Here is a 16,939-nt window from a genome sequence, read left to right as displayed (position 1 = left end):
CTCTATGGAAGAATTAGTCAGGAGAAGAAAACTGTAAAGTGACCACATGATCTATGCAGAGAGGCTTTAGTATCTCTTGTAAGGGTCCCTGAAAATCAGATAGAAAGAGTGTGGTAATGTTGATGGGTGTGTAAAGCCTGTAGCTCCATACACAAGAGGAAGCCAGGTTGGGATGACTTCCAAAGGAGCTTTAACAGCAAGTAAAGGCTTCAGAAACCTTTTAGGAAGGGTTTCGTTGCCGCTGTTACTCATGGGGGAATGCTGAGTCTCCATGAAATCCTAAATTAGGGCGCACTCACACTGTCCATCCGTACTGTGCCCAAGGACGTTTCACAGGTAAAGTCTAGTTCGTTTGACCAGTGAGAGTGCAACCGTACCACGTCTAGGTGAGGTACGCTTGCCGGTCACGGCCCGTTTGGGAGAGGTGGGCTTTTGTAAAGCACGTGTGCGCACGTGTACGAGCACGAGGCCTACGGCGGTTCTGATGTCATTTTCTGTGCGCCTGTTGGGACATAGAAAAAAGAAGGAGGGACCATGCGCGGACATTTAAAACAATGGCGGCTATAGGTTCACGTTGGTGTGATGCGGATGTTGAGTGTTTACTGCAGATTTGGTCGGATGAAAATATTCAAAAACAGTCGGACAAGACGCACAAAAACTCAGAGGTCTATGGAAAGATTTGTAAACAAAGCGACGCATCGCGATGACGTCAATCAACGCGTGTGACGTGTTACGGCGTGATGACGTAAAGGCAGCAAGAAGCATTTGCCGAGGCCCAGGTAGTGTGAGTACAAACGGGCCTGGCCCGCGGGGGGAGATGGACGGGGGGAACAAGTACCCTAAAGCAGGGTGAGTGCGTGAGTGCATGAGTGCGTGAGTGCGCCCTAAGAGTGTGGTCTAGCCCTACTTAGTGTCCTGAGATAACCTCTGTTTTGATTTGACACTATATACAAAATGGAATTGAATGTAACTAAAAAATACAAACGCAAGACTGCAACAGAGAAGATCTCCACAGCCGTAAGAGAGCGCCAAACAAGATGTAAATTTGGATGAGACCAACCCTGGCTCCTACAGTAAGGCCTTCTGGATATCACACACGAGGTATTCTGCAAACGTTTGAAAAGGACAATAGAAGCTATTTCTATCAAAACAAAGATGGCAGTGGGAGGCAGGGGTTCAACGCAGCATTATACTTGGACCAGATGCAGGACAAACACTCCTGGTAGCCATCGGGCACCGCTGATTATTTTTCCTTTGTGATGCCTGAACTCTGTGGGAGGCAATCGGTGCATCAACAACCGCATGTTGACGTTTAAACAGCTCTAACGCCCCTGCCTCTCCCCCTCGGCACCCAGCTCCTAGCTTTTGTGTCCGCGTGGATTCAAGTGCTCATATTTCCACGTGGATAATGAGGGTTTCACCCCAACAATGGCGCAGCGTCGCTGAAAGAGGTGTGATGCTGATGTGTTCCTGCGGAGGAGACAACTCGCTGGTGTTCCTTCACGACCACAAACTCACATTTGTATTCATGCAAAAAGAAAAAAAACTTGACAGAGGAAACTAATTAGTGCCACCTTAATGCACCTGTAAAGAAGACAAGCACGGTAACAAAGAGCTATTCCACAGCACTTTAATAAAATCAAATATTCTAAAAAGCCTCTACTTAGCCTTTGAGCACCATCATCTGAAGCACTCAGAGGTAATATATTAATGGTCTGAATCCATCATAGCACCTTGTGTGTGTGCTTTTCTTTTAAGTCCGGGCACATTTCTTCTCACTTGCCGTCCTCCTGGATGTCAAACTGTCTGCTGGATTTGGTGGATTCCAACATTAGTTCGTACAATTGGCCGATCTGGTCGTCCTGGAAGTGGCTGAGGTTCCCCTCTGACAGACTGGCCCCAAACTTGACTGAGCTGAGTCGCTCCCCTACTGACTCTAGCACCTGAGTCTGCAGGGTGCCCTTGTAGTTCTGCGGGGGTTTAAACACAGACAGAAATAGCAGCAGCATTAGCACCTGGTCTTTCATTCTATCTCCACTTTCAAATTCATTAGACACATCACAGTGGGACTTTTGCAACATATGGTTCAAGGTGGATATGCAATAAAATACCATAACTAAAATGGAAGACTTTAATCAACCTTTGTGAAAGGATAAGTCTGTGCTTATTAATTTTTTGTAAACAAAAAATATCCAAAACATATATACCTCCTCCTAACAATGTTGTGTTTATGCACGGCCTGATAAATCTTATTCTTCTGTGACACACACACATACACACACGCACACGCACTCGCACACTTTGACTCAATCACAAATACAGTGTACGGCTCACTAGAGCACAAGATGTGGATCAATCCGCAGCTGAAAATAGTCCTCAACAAACTCACTAGTTCCTTCTAACCCCTAACCTTTTCTGTTTGATTACTGACCATCTTTAAAAACTGAAACTATATGTGAGCTTGTTTTTTTTGGTGTGTGTGTTTGGTGTGTGTTTTTTTTGAAAGATTAATGTCTTCAGCAGAAACCAATGGATTTGAGATCCCCAGACATGGTAGGGAAGTCGGCATGGCACGATATGAAATTATGATTATAGCCAGACAAAATATCCTGGTTTCTGTCTTCAAGATTATCGATCAGGGAATTTATTATTCGACAATATTGAAAGGAAAAAGACGGACTAGCATTCTTAATTACTAGTCCTACGCCGTAGAATTTCTGTATGATTTATTTATCTAGCAACACTGTCTTTTCTTTGTACAGTGTCTATAGAAAGTGATGGTACCCTTTGGAAATAGTCACTTTTTTTGTTTTACAGCCTGAAATGATAATACATAAAAATATATAATCTTCCAGCGTGATTTTTGCCTTACAACATTCAAGTGAATCTTTTTTTTCCCAGGGGACAATTCCATCCACAGCTGTTGTGTAGGATTCAGGTCAGGGCTCTGACTGGAACACTCTAGGACATTCACCTTCCTGTCCTTTAGCCCCTGTGTTGTTTTTATGGAGGTGTGTATTGGGTGGTTGTCATGCTGGGAGGTGAACCACCTGCCCATTTTCAAGTGTCCCTTTAACAGAGGGACAAGGGTTTTCTAAAGAATGTGGGTGGACTTGGCAGCATCCATGTTCCCTTCAGTCCTGACCAACTGCCCAGTCCCTGCTGAAGAGAAACAAGCCCACAACAGAATGCTGCCACCACCATGCTTCACTGTAGGGATGCTGTGTTTTGGGTGGTGTGCTGTGTTTGGTTTCTGACAAACATAGAGCTTAGAGTACAGCCCAAAAAGTTCAGCTTTGGTCTCATCTGACCACAAAACCTTGTACCACACAGCATCAGAATCTTCAGTATGTTTTGTTTTTTTACGATACTAAGATTGAAATTTTTCAGAAGAGGCTTCTTTCTCTCCACCCTACCATACATGTAGAACTTGTGAAATTGCTGTCACATGCACAGATCGACCAACCTCAGCCATTAAGACTAACTCCTTCAAGGTTACCATGGGCCTCTTGGAAGCTTCCCTGATCAATCTTTTCCTGGCTCGGTCCTCCAGTTTGGAGGGGCGGCCCGATCTAGGCCAGGTCTGGGTGGATCCATATGCCTTCCACTTCTGGACAATACTCTGAACGGTCCTCAGAGGGAGAGTTAAAGCCTTTGAAATCTTTTTATATCCTTCTCCTAACTCCACAACTTTATCCCTGAGCTCTTTTGAAAGCATCTTTCCAACCATGGTGAATTCTTTGTGTTACCATGCTCTTCTAGGAGTGGAGTCCTCAAGGAAGAGCTGATTTTATTCTGAAGTCAATCAAAAACACCACAGTGGTGGAGGCCAGTTAACTAGGTTTGTGATCTGAAAGGTGATTGGTTATACCTGAGAATGTTTATAATGGTTATTCTAAAGGGATTCATCAATTTTCCAACCGTGCTATTCTAGTTTTTCTTTTTTTATTCATTTTCAGAAATTTTGAAAAAAAAAGTCACTTGAATGTTGTAAGGCCAAATGTGTAAATTACGCTGGAAATATATATTTTTTATGTATTATCATTTCAATTCAATTCAATTTAATTTATTATGCCAAATCATAACAAAAGTTATTTCAGGACACTTTACAGAGTAGGTAAGGACCACACTCTATGACTTATTTATGATTTACATAGACCCAACAATTCCATTCAATTTTTTCCTGCATATCCATCCTCTACAAGAACTCCCTGGTCCTTTTGTAGAAAAATGTAGACCGCGGCCACACTGAACTGCAATTATGAAATGAAATGAAATGAAAAAATGAAATTATGCAGCTGAAAAGCTGAAAATATCATCACAGTGAGACAAAATAGGCAATTTGTTATTTTTTTTCCCCAAGCATTTTTGAAATGATACAGGCAAACGCACTGAACTGCAGGCTGGAGTGTTTTCCACTGCTACCACCAGCAGCCCTCCTCTCGTCATGTTGCTTTTTCATACGTCAGCTGACTCATTTGCCTAATCCTCATGGGTCATTAGTCCAAAGTCAAAACGAAGACAATAATGGCCTGAAGTGCCCAAATCCTGAGGTTCTTAATATTGTTTTTCCATTGACTTGAAACCTTCGGAACCTTCTGGGGGGGAAATGCTCTATCTGTACAGTATAATGATGGGTACATTCTCAAATTGATGTTGTTCGTTTCTGAACTTCAAACGAATGCAGTCACAGTATTTGAGCTTCGGCTGGGGTTTCTGTTTTCATGCACTGAAATATTTGTGACGGAAACAACCAAATTGTTCAAGCCCATCTTTTGTATTCATGTGGACAGCAGGAAGCGGATTGTGAAAATTAATAAGATGTTTCAGATTTATTACAACATGGGTTTATTTTCATAGTTCAGGTTAGGATTTTTTTCTCACCAAAGTAATCACTGAGATGCAGGAACATTACGACATTGCTACAATAACATTTGACATGCCAAGAAATGACAAATCAGACAAGCAGACAGGTTGTAAACAAGCCAACAGTTTAACTAGATTATCTGAACCACTTTATTTATGGTAAAAATCCAACGTCCCCTGATGTTTTGCAAATTATCACTTAGAGCACAGAAAATCCCACAGGAAATAACAGCACATTTCTAATTTTCACCTCGGCCATCACAATAAATCTTTGGAAAGAAAAAAATGTACTGTATCGTAAACTCAAGGTTATTTCATTCAATTTACAGCACTATTGTTGCTCAGGGCCAGTCTGGGCGCATAGATCTCCTCTTCTTACAGAATGAACTTTGTAGTTAACATCAGCCCATGTGTGATGAGTCCAAGCTGTCAGGGTTGCATATGACTCATCCTGAGCAGGACCACAGCCACCTCCATCTGTTTCACTTCTGAATAGCCATCCATCATTTGAACAAAGAGCACACAGTAATTGCGAATGTCAGAAAGCATCTTAGCTTTTTTGGAACACATTCACTGTTCACTGAAGCCATTTCTCTGAGAGGCTTTTGCCTTCGAATAATGCAATTATGTTAAACATTTTTCAATGAGTACTATCCTCCCTGAGGCAGAATAAAGGAATACTCCCACAGTTGTGCTGATACTTTTTACTACATCATTAAAGGACTTATTGACAAGGTCTAGTTGACTAAATAGTTGTTTTCAGACCAAACGGTTCTGGGCACTTCCTGGGTGGAACTTCTGAAGAGCTGCCCCAAGAACTACATACCTTCAAGGGCGTTTTTCTTTTCTTTTTTTCTTTTAGCGTAACATAAGACAGCTTTCTGTGCTATGATTGGCTAGTATCATTGCCTTGACCCATCCTTGTGATGGATGCTGTGTGGAATTATGAGTGACAACTAGAAGAAGTAGCATTTCACTTTTTTTTTTTTTTAAGTTTGTGGTTTAAAGTAAAGTTTGAAACTAGAACTGGAGTGAGCTCCAGGTCCTGCTGCCACGGACAGACCCAGCTGCCCTGGGTACCATCATCTGCAAGGATCTGTGTTGTGTTGAAGCTTTTTCTGTAGCATAGTACAGGTTAATGTAAGGGAAATCCATCTCAACAGGGTCACAGTCTTGGACACAATGCCGTCAGGTGTCAGGTGCAGAGCTCTCCATCTCCAGCTGGACTCCAGCTGGACTCCAGCTGCAGTTCGAAGGTCACAATGTCTTTTCCTACTCTGTGCCAGCAGTTGAAACTCTGGAGATAGCTGGAAAGCTCTGCACCAGGCAGCAGCAGCTCGCTGAGTCAACAGCCAGCAAATGCAGGTACTGTGGCTCACCACCCGCTTCCTAAGAGCCAACATCAACACCTAGACTAGCTAGCTAACTAACAGAAGTGTTGGAAGTGTACCGACTCTGAAGTAATAGATCCCAAAATCCCAAAAGGGGGTTCTTAGAACCATGATCTTGGAACTATGAAAAGGTTCCTCTCTGAAAACGCCTACTATTTTGTGTTTTTATTGCCTCTGGACCCAAAGTACAGAAGCTATAGATTGGTAAAATGTATGGATTTGCTTAAAGTGTTATTCCGGTGAAAAATCATCCCACGGTCTTTTTCGGCAGTTACATCCATCAAATAAGCCATCAAGACAGTTTTTTTTCGTGTAACAACTATTAACGGAGAAATTGGGAAAGTTGCCAACAGCCCATTGGTGCTTTGTTTTCTGTGTAGGGACTCTTCTCATGCTACTGCAGAGGTTTTCTGTTGTTTTGAGCAGTATTAGTGGTTAAAGAAGACGTTTTAATGCCTTCACCGTACTGCCCCAAGCTAATCAATGTTGGCCACGTCCCAGTGTTAGTGTGCCACTGATGTCACCATCTCTTCATTTCTGTTTAAAAATACTCCATCTTTTCCTTTGTTCCCTACAAACACATTTCTCCTTGGCGAAAGCTTGTTTGGAGCCGATTTATTAGGAGCAGGAACTCCCATGGGTGCATCTGAAATAAATGGATTACACGCTGAACACTCAGTGCTTGTAATCTCATTGAGTCTTGCTCCCCGCCTGTTTGCACTGCTCTGTATTTTTCTGAAGAAGATGAGATACAGCAGACACTTGAAAGAAGGGACGGAGGGGGAAAGAGGACTAGGGCGACTACTGATGGACAAAGCAGTTCTTTTCCATGTAATGAAGCAGGTAGAATCTATTAAAAGATTTACAGAATCGTTGAGTCCAACTACATGTAGTCGAACAACTCGGTTGGATAAAGATAGCCTACCGTTTGCAGACAGAAAGCTCAAGTCGTGCCCTATTATACAGCACATATATTCTTTGCAACACATACTAACTATTTTGAACTGAACACAATATTAGATGTATATTAACCCAATTAAAGCACAAAGGTTCATTAACTAATGAAAGTCAAGATGTGCTGTTTCAAGTAGCAAGAACCAGAAATAAATAAAATGAACACAAGACCCTATCCTATTCCAGACACATAGTCAATACAAGAACACAGAAACAGCATTATTTTGGCAGAGTACATCTATAAGTAGCAGTGTGTTTGGCGATTTGATTTAAAGGGCTTTGAGGTTTTAAAAAAGTACATTTTAAATTTGAGATATCCATTTGGATCATCACAACAGCATTCAGAGTTTCTATTTTAGCTACTAACAAATGTAGTCAATTTAGTCATAGACCATACACAGCCTATTTTAAAATGTCACTTTCAAAATACGTTCTGCAGCTGCGCTACAATCCAACTCACTCAGAAGAAATAATGTAATAGTGACAGTTTACAGACCACCAAAAGTATTACTTATCAGCAAACATATATAGTAGGTGGTGCGTTCATGTGGAAAAAAACAAGTGTAATGTCCTCTTCAAATTCAATATGGACAGTGAGTAAGCCCAGTCCATTTGAAATACTTTCCCTTGTGGTCCAGCAGAGGGCACACTTACAACTCACAATAAGCTTATCTTATTACATGCCCTAATGACCTATTCGTAATATAAGCTATCACATAAAGATGGAGGACAATAGCAAGCACCGCCGTGCTAACTGGATAATCATTACACTGAAGCATCTGAGAAGCTGAGTGTGGACATAAGTTCCATACAGAGAATTACCTACAACCTGGTAAAAACAGAAATTAGCTGTCTTACACTCCAATGACAACAAATACCAAAGATCCCCACTAGAGCAACTGAAATTGTACAACATTGTCTGACTGCCTACGTATTGACATAGTCAACCTCAGGACCCTCCCCCAGAAGCTCATACAAAGGCCATCATCGATGCAGTGTTTTCGGAGAAAGTTTTTAGGATAATGACAGAGCTGGAGCCACAGTATAGAATTTAAAATTGCACCTCAATCTCAGTCATGACCGAAAGAACGAGGTCGCGGGTACAAGCAGCCGAAATGGGTTTTCTCAGGAGGGGGGCTGGAGTCTCCCTTAGAGATAGGGCGAGAAGTTCAGCCATCCGTGAGGAACTCGGAGTAGAGCCGCTGCTCCTTTGAGTTGAAAGGAGCCAGTTGAGGTGGTTCGGGCATCTAGAATGGGTTCCCCCCTGGGCGCCTTCCTAGGGAGGTGTTCCAGGCACCTCCAGCTGGGAGGAGGCCTCGGGGAAGACCCAGGACTAGGTGGAGAGATTATATCTCCACACTGGCCTGGGAACGCCCCGGGATCCCCCAGTCAGAGCTGGTAATGTGGCCCGGGAAAGGGAAGTTTGGGGTCCCCTGCTAAAGCTGCTGCCCCCGCAACCCGACCCCGGATAAGCGGTTGAAGATGAGATGAGATGAGACCTCAATCTCAAGATACATATATTACAGTTGTATGACCCAGTAAATATAAAGACTTTCCTGAATCATGTTCTTTTATGTATGATTCAACAGGACAGAACCGAGGACTTGTTTCTTCTATAGATGCACGGATACCGAAATCGGATATAGGCAGATACTGACTCAAATAGCTGGATCTGGTATCAGTGACAATGGGGCCGGCCTGATTAATCGATTTCTCATTCCAATTAGGCTTAAGACCAGGGTCAATTAAACAAAAAGCTATTAAAGCTCTTGCCATGAGAGTTATCTGTCCACATGGGGACAGCAATCCAGCTCAGGTGTTTTTCTCTGCGATTTATCACAGACAACTTTGGCTTTTTGTTGTTTAGGTTTGGCAAGATGATACAGCAATTAGAATCTGTACATTTCCATGAATGCCTCCCAGTACTTTTAGTCAAACTAAGTTTGCCTTAAAACGAAATGTTTCCATTTGAAATAGAGCCAAAGGAGTGTGGAATAGCCTATGACAAAAGCTACTCCTGTCCCCTGATTGGGACCAATGCAAATGGACTGTGTCTTTGGAAACAATGCATACTGATATAGTCAAGGCATAATGAAAGTGACTACCTCCTCCCCGGTGGCTTCAGCTACTGCAATGACAAAGAGACCTCTCAGGTTTCCAGCTGCAATCACCATTCTACTTCATTAGATAAATTGGCTGCAGATGGGTGATTTACCATCCCCCAGCAAAGCGTAATTGTGCTGGAAAACATTGGTTGCCCCCATAGGCACATTAAAATGACCTGCCATACTCTTGTGATTGTTTTGGGAACTGGAGGATGAGTTGCAAATACACTTGTATACAATAATATAGGCCTTACACCAGGCTATTAAGGAGTCCCCAATGCAATTTCAGTCAAAAGCAACTGGACTTGGTTATTTGTCTATGAAGACATTTCACCTCTCATCCAAGAGGCTTCATCAGTTCATGTACGCATCTGACCAGGCTGGGACTGGTTCGGACCAATAACCAAGTGCAGTTGCTTTTGACTGAAATTGCTTTGGGGATAACGATGACCTGGACAGATGAGAATATTCACAGGCTACATTAAGGAGTGTCACTACGTTTACATGCACATCAGTAACCCGAAAATGGTCTTTCCCTGGTTAAGGGAATAATCAGATTATTACAGTTCCTGACGTATACATGAGAGGGGTTGAATGGGAAAATGACGGGAGTAACTCTTCCTACGATACAGTAGGTGGCGCTCCACCAACATACAGCTGGTTGGAATACGGATTTTTCTTCAGGTTCAACTTTGTCAAAATCACAAGAGGGGGGGAAATTACTTTTGGACAGAATTACAACAGAAACAGGTCTTTTTGGTAGTGATGTTACTTTCCATGTCGAAGTCCTCCCTCGATTTAAAGGTAACGCTCTATTGTTGTTTTTTTCATGTTGTTTTTTCGGCGCTGTTGCTTCCTGGTTTATTCCATTTCCAGCTCAGAAACCTACCCCGCGGGGTGAGGAGGGGGAGTTATGATTTACGGAGCATGCGCAGACGCAAAACCTCATATTAATCCGGGAAGGCTGTTTACATGCACGACAAATCGTGGTACTGGATGAGTTATCTAGGACTGTTACCGGGGTGTGATGATTTTACCCGGGGTACGGTGTTTACATGGTGGTTGAGAAACCGGAGTATGCCCTTAACCCGAATATAATCAGGTTTTTAAACTGCACTGTGGTCTAACGGCAATATGACTGAAGGTAAAGGTCAAGCTTTTACATTCGATAGGATTAGTCCTAGAATAATTAATATACTGTAGCTATCTGCATAAGGAAATACAAATGGTATAGTAAGCTAGTTAGGCCTTTAAATTCCCCTAGGAACATAGACCATCGACGAAGTTCTTCCATCCTCTTCTGTCTTGGGCCCCCAGCTCCAGTTGTTGCTATGACACCCTTTATTTTTTTATCTCCTGTTCTATGGTTCTTCTCCTGGTTGTTCGTGTCCAATGGGTCCAGTGGCAAGTGGGTGTAAGTTGTGGACAAAATCAGTTCTGGTTAGGCTAGGGCCATGAACAGTGTGAGCAGAGGTGAAAGTAGTTTTTATTTCTAGCCGTGCTGGTACTATTATATTGGCCAATAGTGCACATAGCATGCACAATGAAGAAATGCACTTCATTCCCGACGACACATTCTCATTCCGGTCTTGTTGGGCGAGTTCCCACAGGTTGGCATTAGAGATGGTGTTGGGCCGGAATATTCCCAGGAGTCGTCTGAGGCATCGCTTGGTGAAGGTCTGCAGCTTATTGAGTATGGCGGTGGTAATTCTCCAGGTTTCTGAGCCGTAAAGTAGAGTGGTTTGTACGTTTGAGTTGAATATTTGCAGTCTGGTCTTGAGTGACAGGTTCTGTGCCTTTCAGACATTGTTTACTATTTGATGAGATGTCGTATTTAAATACAATAAATTACGGAATTATTAGTATATCCTTTTTCAGGAAATAGTATTCACTTTAATTAAGTATACAATAGCCTACTTATCAGTTGATGATATTTCAAAGTGGTTAAATGATCTGCAACAGTGCCAGTAAGTGGGCCTTCCATGAAGATAGTTGCAGTAACAGTTGCCATTGGCAACCATTTTGAGAAACTGGCAACCAGTTCTTGGAGTTCGGTTTCCATCAGTGGCAACCACTTTTTAACATACAAAATAAGGACAGCAAATGTGTACTCCAAAATAAATACATTTTGAATATTGGTTGCATTAGTGATATTCACATATTGCTGCTTTGAGTCTGAGTCTGCCAAATTGTAAATTTGTAACTTTTTGAGTCTTTCATGTCACATTTTCATTATAAGGCTGATGTATAGTATCTTAATTACTTATAATATAAGATGATGTATGGTTGCCAACATGACAACTATTTTAAAAGTTAGAGTTGAGCCCTGGATGATCTATAAAATGTATGTGATATATTTATGATTCAAATTAGATTTGCCTAAAATGCTAATTTTTCCGGTATATAACACAAGACACACCATACACAACAATAATGCATCTTTAAAATCTTGTTAAAAAATAGAAGTAATAAAAGTGATGCATGGGTTGGCTGGCATGCAAGACCATCAACACATTACAACAATGCAGTGATGCTCAGCATTCTTTAAACAATAAATAAATATACATTAAAATAATGTTGTTGGTTGCTGAATGTCCTATAAATCAGCCTTAATGTTTGGGCGGGGGCTCAACGTTCTGTAAAACCTGCAGTGAAAGCTGTGTAACTGAGATTCACTTTCACACAGACCTCCCCTGACAGGCTAAATAATAAACTACCTTTGGTCCAACAATAACATGTTCAGCAGATAACTGATTTACACAGGGGGCCGTGTCAATGAAAACTATAACCCAACTATGAATATTCAATTTACTTTTCCTCCAGCAGTCCCTTAATGTCACCTTACCGTTTACTGGAGCTGCTCTGCCATCATGTGGTGATGGACTGGCATAACACTAGCAATGCTAAGGCCATCAAAGATAACATTACTGATGAGAGGTGAAGTCAAAGAGCACCTGCAGACAGCACCACCATTGACACAGAAGTCATGTCATGTTTCCAGTGAACTCTGAATCTCTCAATTTGTACCCATGCGTGGACCCAATAACTGAGACCAAAATGGCAATGTGGTCAGTTGTTGGTGGCCCAATAGCAGGACTAAAAGTCTGGGAGGACTAGCCCCCAATTATTTTCGGTAGTTGAAGTATAGACCTTCGTATCCTACTAGGACCTTTATTCCAAATGAAGGAAGATATGGCTTGGTTAAAGCTTGGTTAATGTTGAATTTGTAGCCAGAGATGCAGCCAAACTTTGTGATATGGGTTAGCACATAGTTTTTATGTGAAAGCAAGCTTACCTGAATCAGCTATTTTTAAATTCAAAAAAGATTCTTGAGAATGATTTCATTTTCCACTAATCAAGCACCATCTGCACCCTTATTTCTAGCAAATTTAAACTTTTATCAATTCTCTCTATTAACATGTTTCAAACGTGTCTGTTTATGTCTAAATTCATTCATTACAAACAAGACATTCCAGGGACTTTTCATACGTTTTTTTTGTTATCATCAGATACTCATTCTTATTCAGTGAGAGATCTGAAGAATTTCATTTACCTCTTTGTCCTTTTTACCTCCAGTCATAAACCGTTTATCAAATTCCATGGCCCCCTACTCTGGAACTCTTTAGATAGGTCTCTTAAACTTATATCATCCTACAAAACGTTTAGGACTGGTCTGGTGAGGTATCTTCTATCCAGGCAAAAATAATACTCATGTCTAGCATAACTGAAATGAATTTGTAATTTTATGGATATTTTTCACTCTCTGTTTATTTGTTTATTGTGTCTTTTCTTTGTTCTTTTCTTTTTCTATTAGTAAATCTGTTTTAGTGATTTGTATTTGTATTGTATTGAGGGGGAGGATTTTATATAAGCCCTGGGCTTCTTTTCCTCTCCTGCACAAATATTTGCCTTGTATTATAAAATATGATTCTTGTTTATATGTATGTATATATATATATATATATATATATATATATATATATATATATATATATATATATACATATAAAATAATTAAATAAATAAAGATTCAGTGCACACTTGAAGTCACCTTCCATGATGAGCTGACGGGTGGCAGAAATCACTTTGGTGTCCCAATTTGGTGCGTATACATCACAGTGTGACTTTAGAGGAACACAGAACGCCGGACACAATTTCAAATCTGCTTAATAGGCCCTCAAGTGTAAACGAGGGGTGGAAGTGCACATTGTTTCCGACGAGGATGGCTACACGCCTGGCCCTACTCTGAAGTTTTGAATGGAAGGTTTGTGAGATCCGGGGCCTGTAAACTAAAATGACAGCGCGTGTAGACGCAGCCACCTCTCTCTCTCCCGATCATAACAGACACACAGAAAATGACTATGCAAATTGCACATATGGACCTGCTGCTATCAATCGTTTTTGCACTGTTATGCCACCATCGGCACTTTATTATTATTTTTATTATAACTATTGTATTGTTTTGTTGTTTCTATAGCATCATTTATGTTGTGTCACTTACCATCGTTTCTTGTCTTTGTCTTGTCTAGTCTACGCATGGGATAGTATGAAACAAAATTTAGATTCCTTGTATGTCTTGTTCATATGAAGAATTGACAATAAAGCTGACTTTGACTTTGTAGAGGTGATGGTTTTGATTTCATTCGAGGTGTGTATCTTGTAGAAACAGAACATCTGCATCAAAAATCTGATTACATTCAAATACCTTATTTCTTTTGATCGCTGAGTTAAGGCCTCTAACATTCCAGCTTAGGAAATGAACCACTCTATCCTTAAATGAATGTAACTTTAATCTGGATACAGTAGATCCACAAAACGGCACTTTAATACCTCAGTCCACCATACTCTAGCCTGGGGATGGACAATGTAGAGAAAATCAAAATATCACAATATTTCTTATCAAATATGAATCAATATTCTGTTATTGAATTGGATATTTCTCAAATAAAGTATTTTTAGGAAAGTATTTTAGTGAACTGTTTAGCTATAAGATGAGAACGTTTCTCTGGTGGAAAGGGCTTGGTTTTGGCTCGACTTGGACACAAACTTTTGGCTCCAAAGAGGACACTTTTGCACGCATTTTGGCTCCTGGAGGACACTTTAGCACACGTTTTGGCTCCTGGAGGAAACTTAGGCACGCATTTGGGCTCCTGGAGGACACTTTAGCACGCATTTTGGCTCCTGGGGGACACTTTAGCACGCATTTGGGCTCCTGGAGGACACTTTAGCACGCATTTGGGCTCCTGGAGGACACTTTAGCACACGTTTTGGCTCCTGGAGGGCACTTTAGCACGCATTTGGGCTCCTGGAGGGCACTTTAGCACACGTTTTGGCACCGGGAGGGCACTTTAACACGCATTATGGCTCCTGGAGGACACTTTAGCACGCAATTTGGCTCCTGGAGGGCACTTTAGCACACATTTTAGCTCCTGGAGGGCACTTTAACACACGATTTTCAACAATTGGGCAGCGAGCCCTGGGTGTTTCGGTACTGGGTACCGGAACTGCAACTTGTAACATAAGTATACGTGTCAACAACGGAACGGTTAAATTGAGAGCTTCTTGAATGGGGTTCGGTTAGTGCTCCTGGTGAGCGTGATGGTTTACCTCCCACTCTGCCATGAAGGTCTTCACTTCTTCGCCTGATGCACCTTTGTGTCTCCTGAACTCGTCCTTCAGGTATTGGTCACCGAGGGCTCTTAAATCTATCGGGAGGAACCGGTGCAGGACCAGAATCCTCTTGTACAATGACCGGACTCTGGAGACGTGAGCAGAAGCCGCCATGAAGAAGAGAAACGCTAGCTAACAGTGTGTAACACTGTCTGTTTAAATAACACTTCTAACACCCGTGCTGTAGTCCGATAACAGGGACAGAGGACAGAGACAGGGAGGGTTATTTAACAACACATGTCCTTGTTTATCCCGGAAATAAACCTTCTTCTTCTGGTTGGCCAACTAGCTAAAGCTAAAGGGCGCGTTTACGCCCCCTGCTGGACCGGAGCAGTAGTACTGCAGAAAAAGCCAAAATGTTCTCTGCTCAACCTTTTTTGTCGTTAATAACATTATTATCTATATATTTTCAATGGTTCCCTACCGCGAATATAGTTCCCTTTGTTTAGCATCTAACAGGATATTACTAGGACACGTTCAGTAAAGTCTGGCTGAAATGGATAATGATGCTTTCCTTGTTCAGCGTCATAAAATATTAACCAAAAGGTTATAATTATTATTATTATATAATATAATAATTTATTATTGTATATTATTACATTATTAATTTTATAACCTCTTTGATATAAACGAGGACAGAGATAAGACACTGCTACAGCTGCAGCTTCTAGCTTCTTCCCTTTCCCCCCTGATTTACTGCTTTATTCTTGATTATGGTGCTCACTCTCCTTCTTTTAGCTCTCTCTCTCCTTCTTTTAGCTCTCTCTCTCTCTCTCTCTCTCTCTCTCTCTCTCTCTCTCTCTCTCTCTCTCTCTCTCCATTGGTTTGTGACTTAACCAGCAGACTTTGCTAAGACTGTTAATTGGCTATGGGGACACAAAGGTGACGTGTTACGTTCTAAAACCAGCTGCTGGCGACTTGTCAAGCTGAGTCTTAGTCTGAGTCTCAGGCGACAACATCAGCCGGTTTGAGTCATGGACATGGAAAAAAGAATGGACGGCGGACGGGAAAATGGCGCCCATTCATTCCTATGGAAAGCTGCTCAGTGGCACTGGTTTCCTTAATGCCGCTGCCATTTTGGTTCTCGTTAACGCGGGAGGACTTACCGGGTGTAGAAATCATTGCGTTCCAGAGTCCATGCCGGAGCAAACAATGTTTTTTTTTCTGTCTGTGTTTCCCTGTATGTGTCTCCCCTCTCTGTTTTTGTCTGTTGGAGACGGGAGGCATGGTTCTGGACCAGCTAGTCCCACTAATCACCTCCCCTGCAGTATAAGAAGCCGGATGTGGGACATGTTGGGCGCCAGATCGTTTCATATGTGGTATCGTGTCTGGTTCGTTGGCTCCCCTTTGTCCCTTAAAATAGATATTCTGCTCCGTGTATTTTCGATGCTCATTGTTTCTTTGTTTCTTTTTGATTTAGTTACCCTTGATCCTGTTCCTTTGTCTGCATCCCCGTCTGTTTTCCTACAACCTGCTCCTGTTTTTCCTGTGATCATCTCGTCGTCGTTTGTTCCTTCCCCTTCACTGGACTCGCTCTGGACAGCAAACCCTTCACCTGGACCCCACTCCTTTTCCCCCTGCTCACTGGACACTCTTGTACATAGTTTAGTCATTAAAGACTCATTAAAACCTGACTCTGTTTCCATGTCTGCATTTGGTTTCTCTGTGTTTCTCCCAGTACCGCTCATGACAGAAAGTTAAACCACATGGGAACACTCAGTCATCTCATCCGATAACAAAGAACTGCTCATAAGTAATTTGTCAGCAGATTTGATTTTATGTTCTACAGCGATATGCTCTGCCTGGTTATAAACTAGTTGTAGATGGCTACCAGTGTGATCCCATAAGGGAGGACACCTGTGGGATGGGGTGACACAGCACTCAGACTGCAGGGAATCCCCACATGAACCAATTTGGCAGCTTCACCTGCACACACAAACCTCAAAACAGACA

At 41.8% G+C, this 16,939-nt stretch overlaps 1 protein-coding gene across 1 annotated transcript; it reads right to left on the bottom strand.

Annotated features, from left to right (window-relative positions):
• Positions 1–1,719: 1,719 nt before the first annotated feature.
• Positions 1,720–15,171, bottom strand: sdhaf3 (succinate dehydrogenase complex assembly factor 3). Its single transcript, XM_083925556.1, has 2 exons — positions 14,924–15,171; positions 1,720–1,970 (listed from the first exon to the last, which is right to left on the bottom strand). Exons 1-2 carry the CDS (start codon positions 15,098–15,100, stop codon positions 1,776–1,778), a joined length of 372 nt encoding a protein of 123 aa, XP_083781682.1. The 5' UTR covers positions 15,101–15,171; the 3' UTR covers positions 1,720–1,775.
• Positions 15,172–16,939: the final 1,768 nt, after the last annotated feature.

This window comes from Echiichthys vipera, assembly GCF_963691815.1.
Source record: "Echiichthys vipera genome assembly, chromosome: 13".
Taxonomy (NCBI): Eukaryota; Metazoa; Chordata; class Actinopteri; order Perciformes; family Trachinidae; genus Echiichthys; species Echiichthys vipera.
This window is presented reverse-complemented; position numbering and strand designations above follow the sequence as displayed.

Bases quoted from the DNA above. Each gene is read 5' to 3' on its own strand.
- sdhaf3 (XM_083925556.1), bottom strand. From the start codon at position 15,100: ATGGCGGCTTCTGCTCACGTCTCCAGAGTCCGGTCATTGTACAAGAGG. The intron at 1,971-14,923 runs GTAAACCATCAC...AAACCCCCGCAG, and splicing joins CCTTCATGGCAGAGTGGGAG to AACTACAAGGGCACCCTGCA.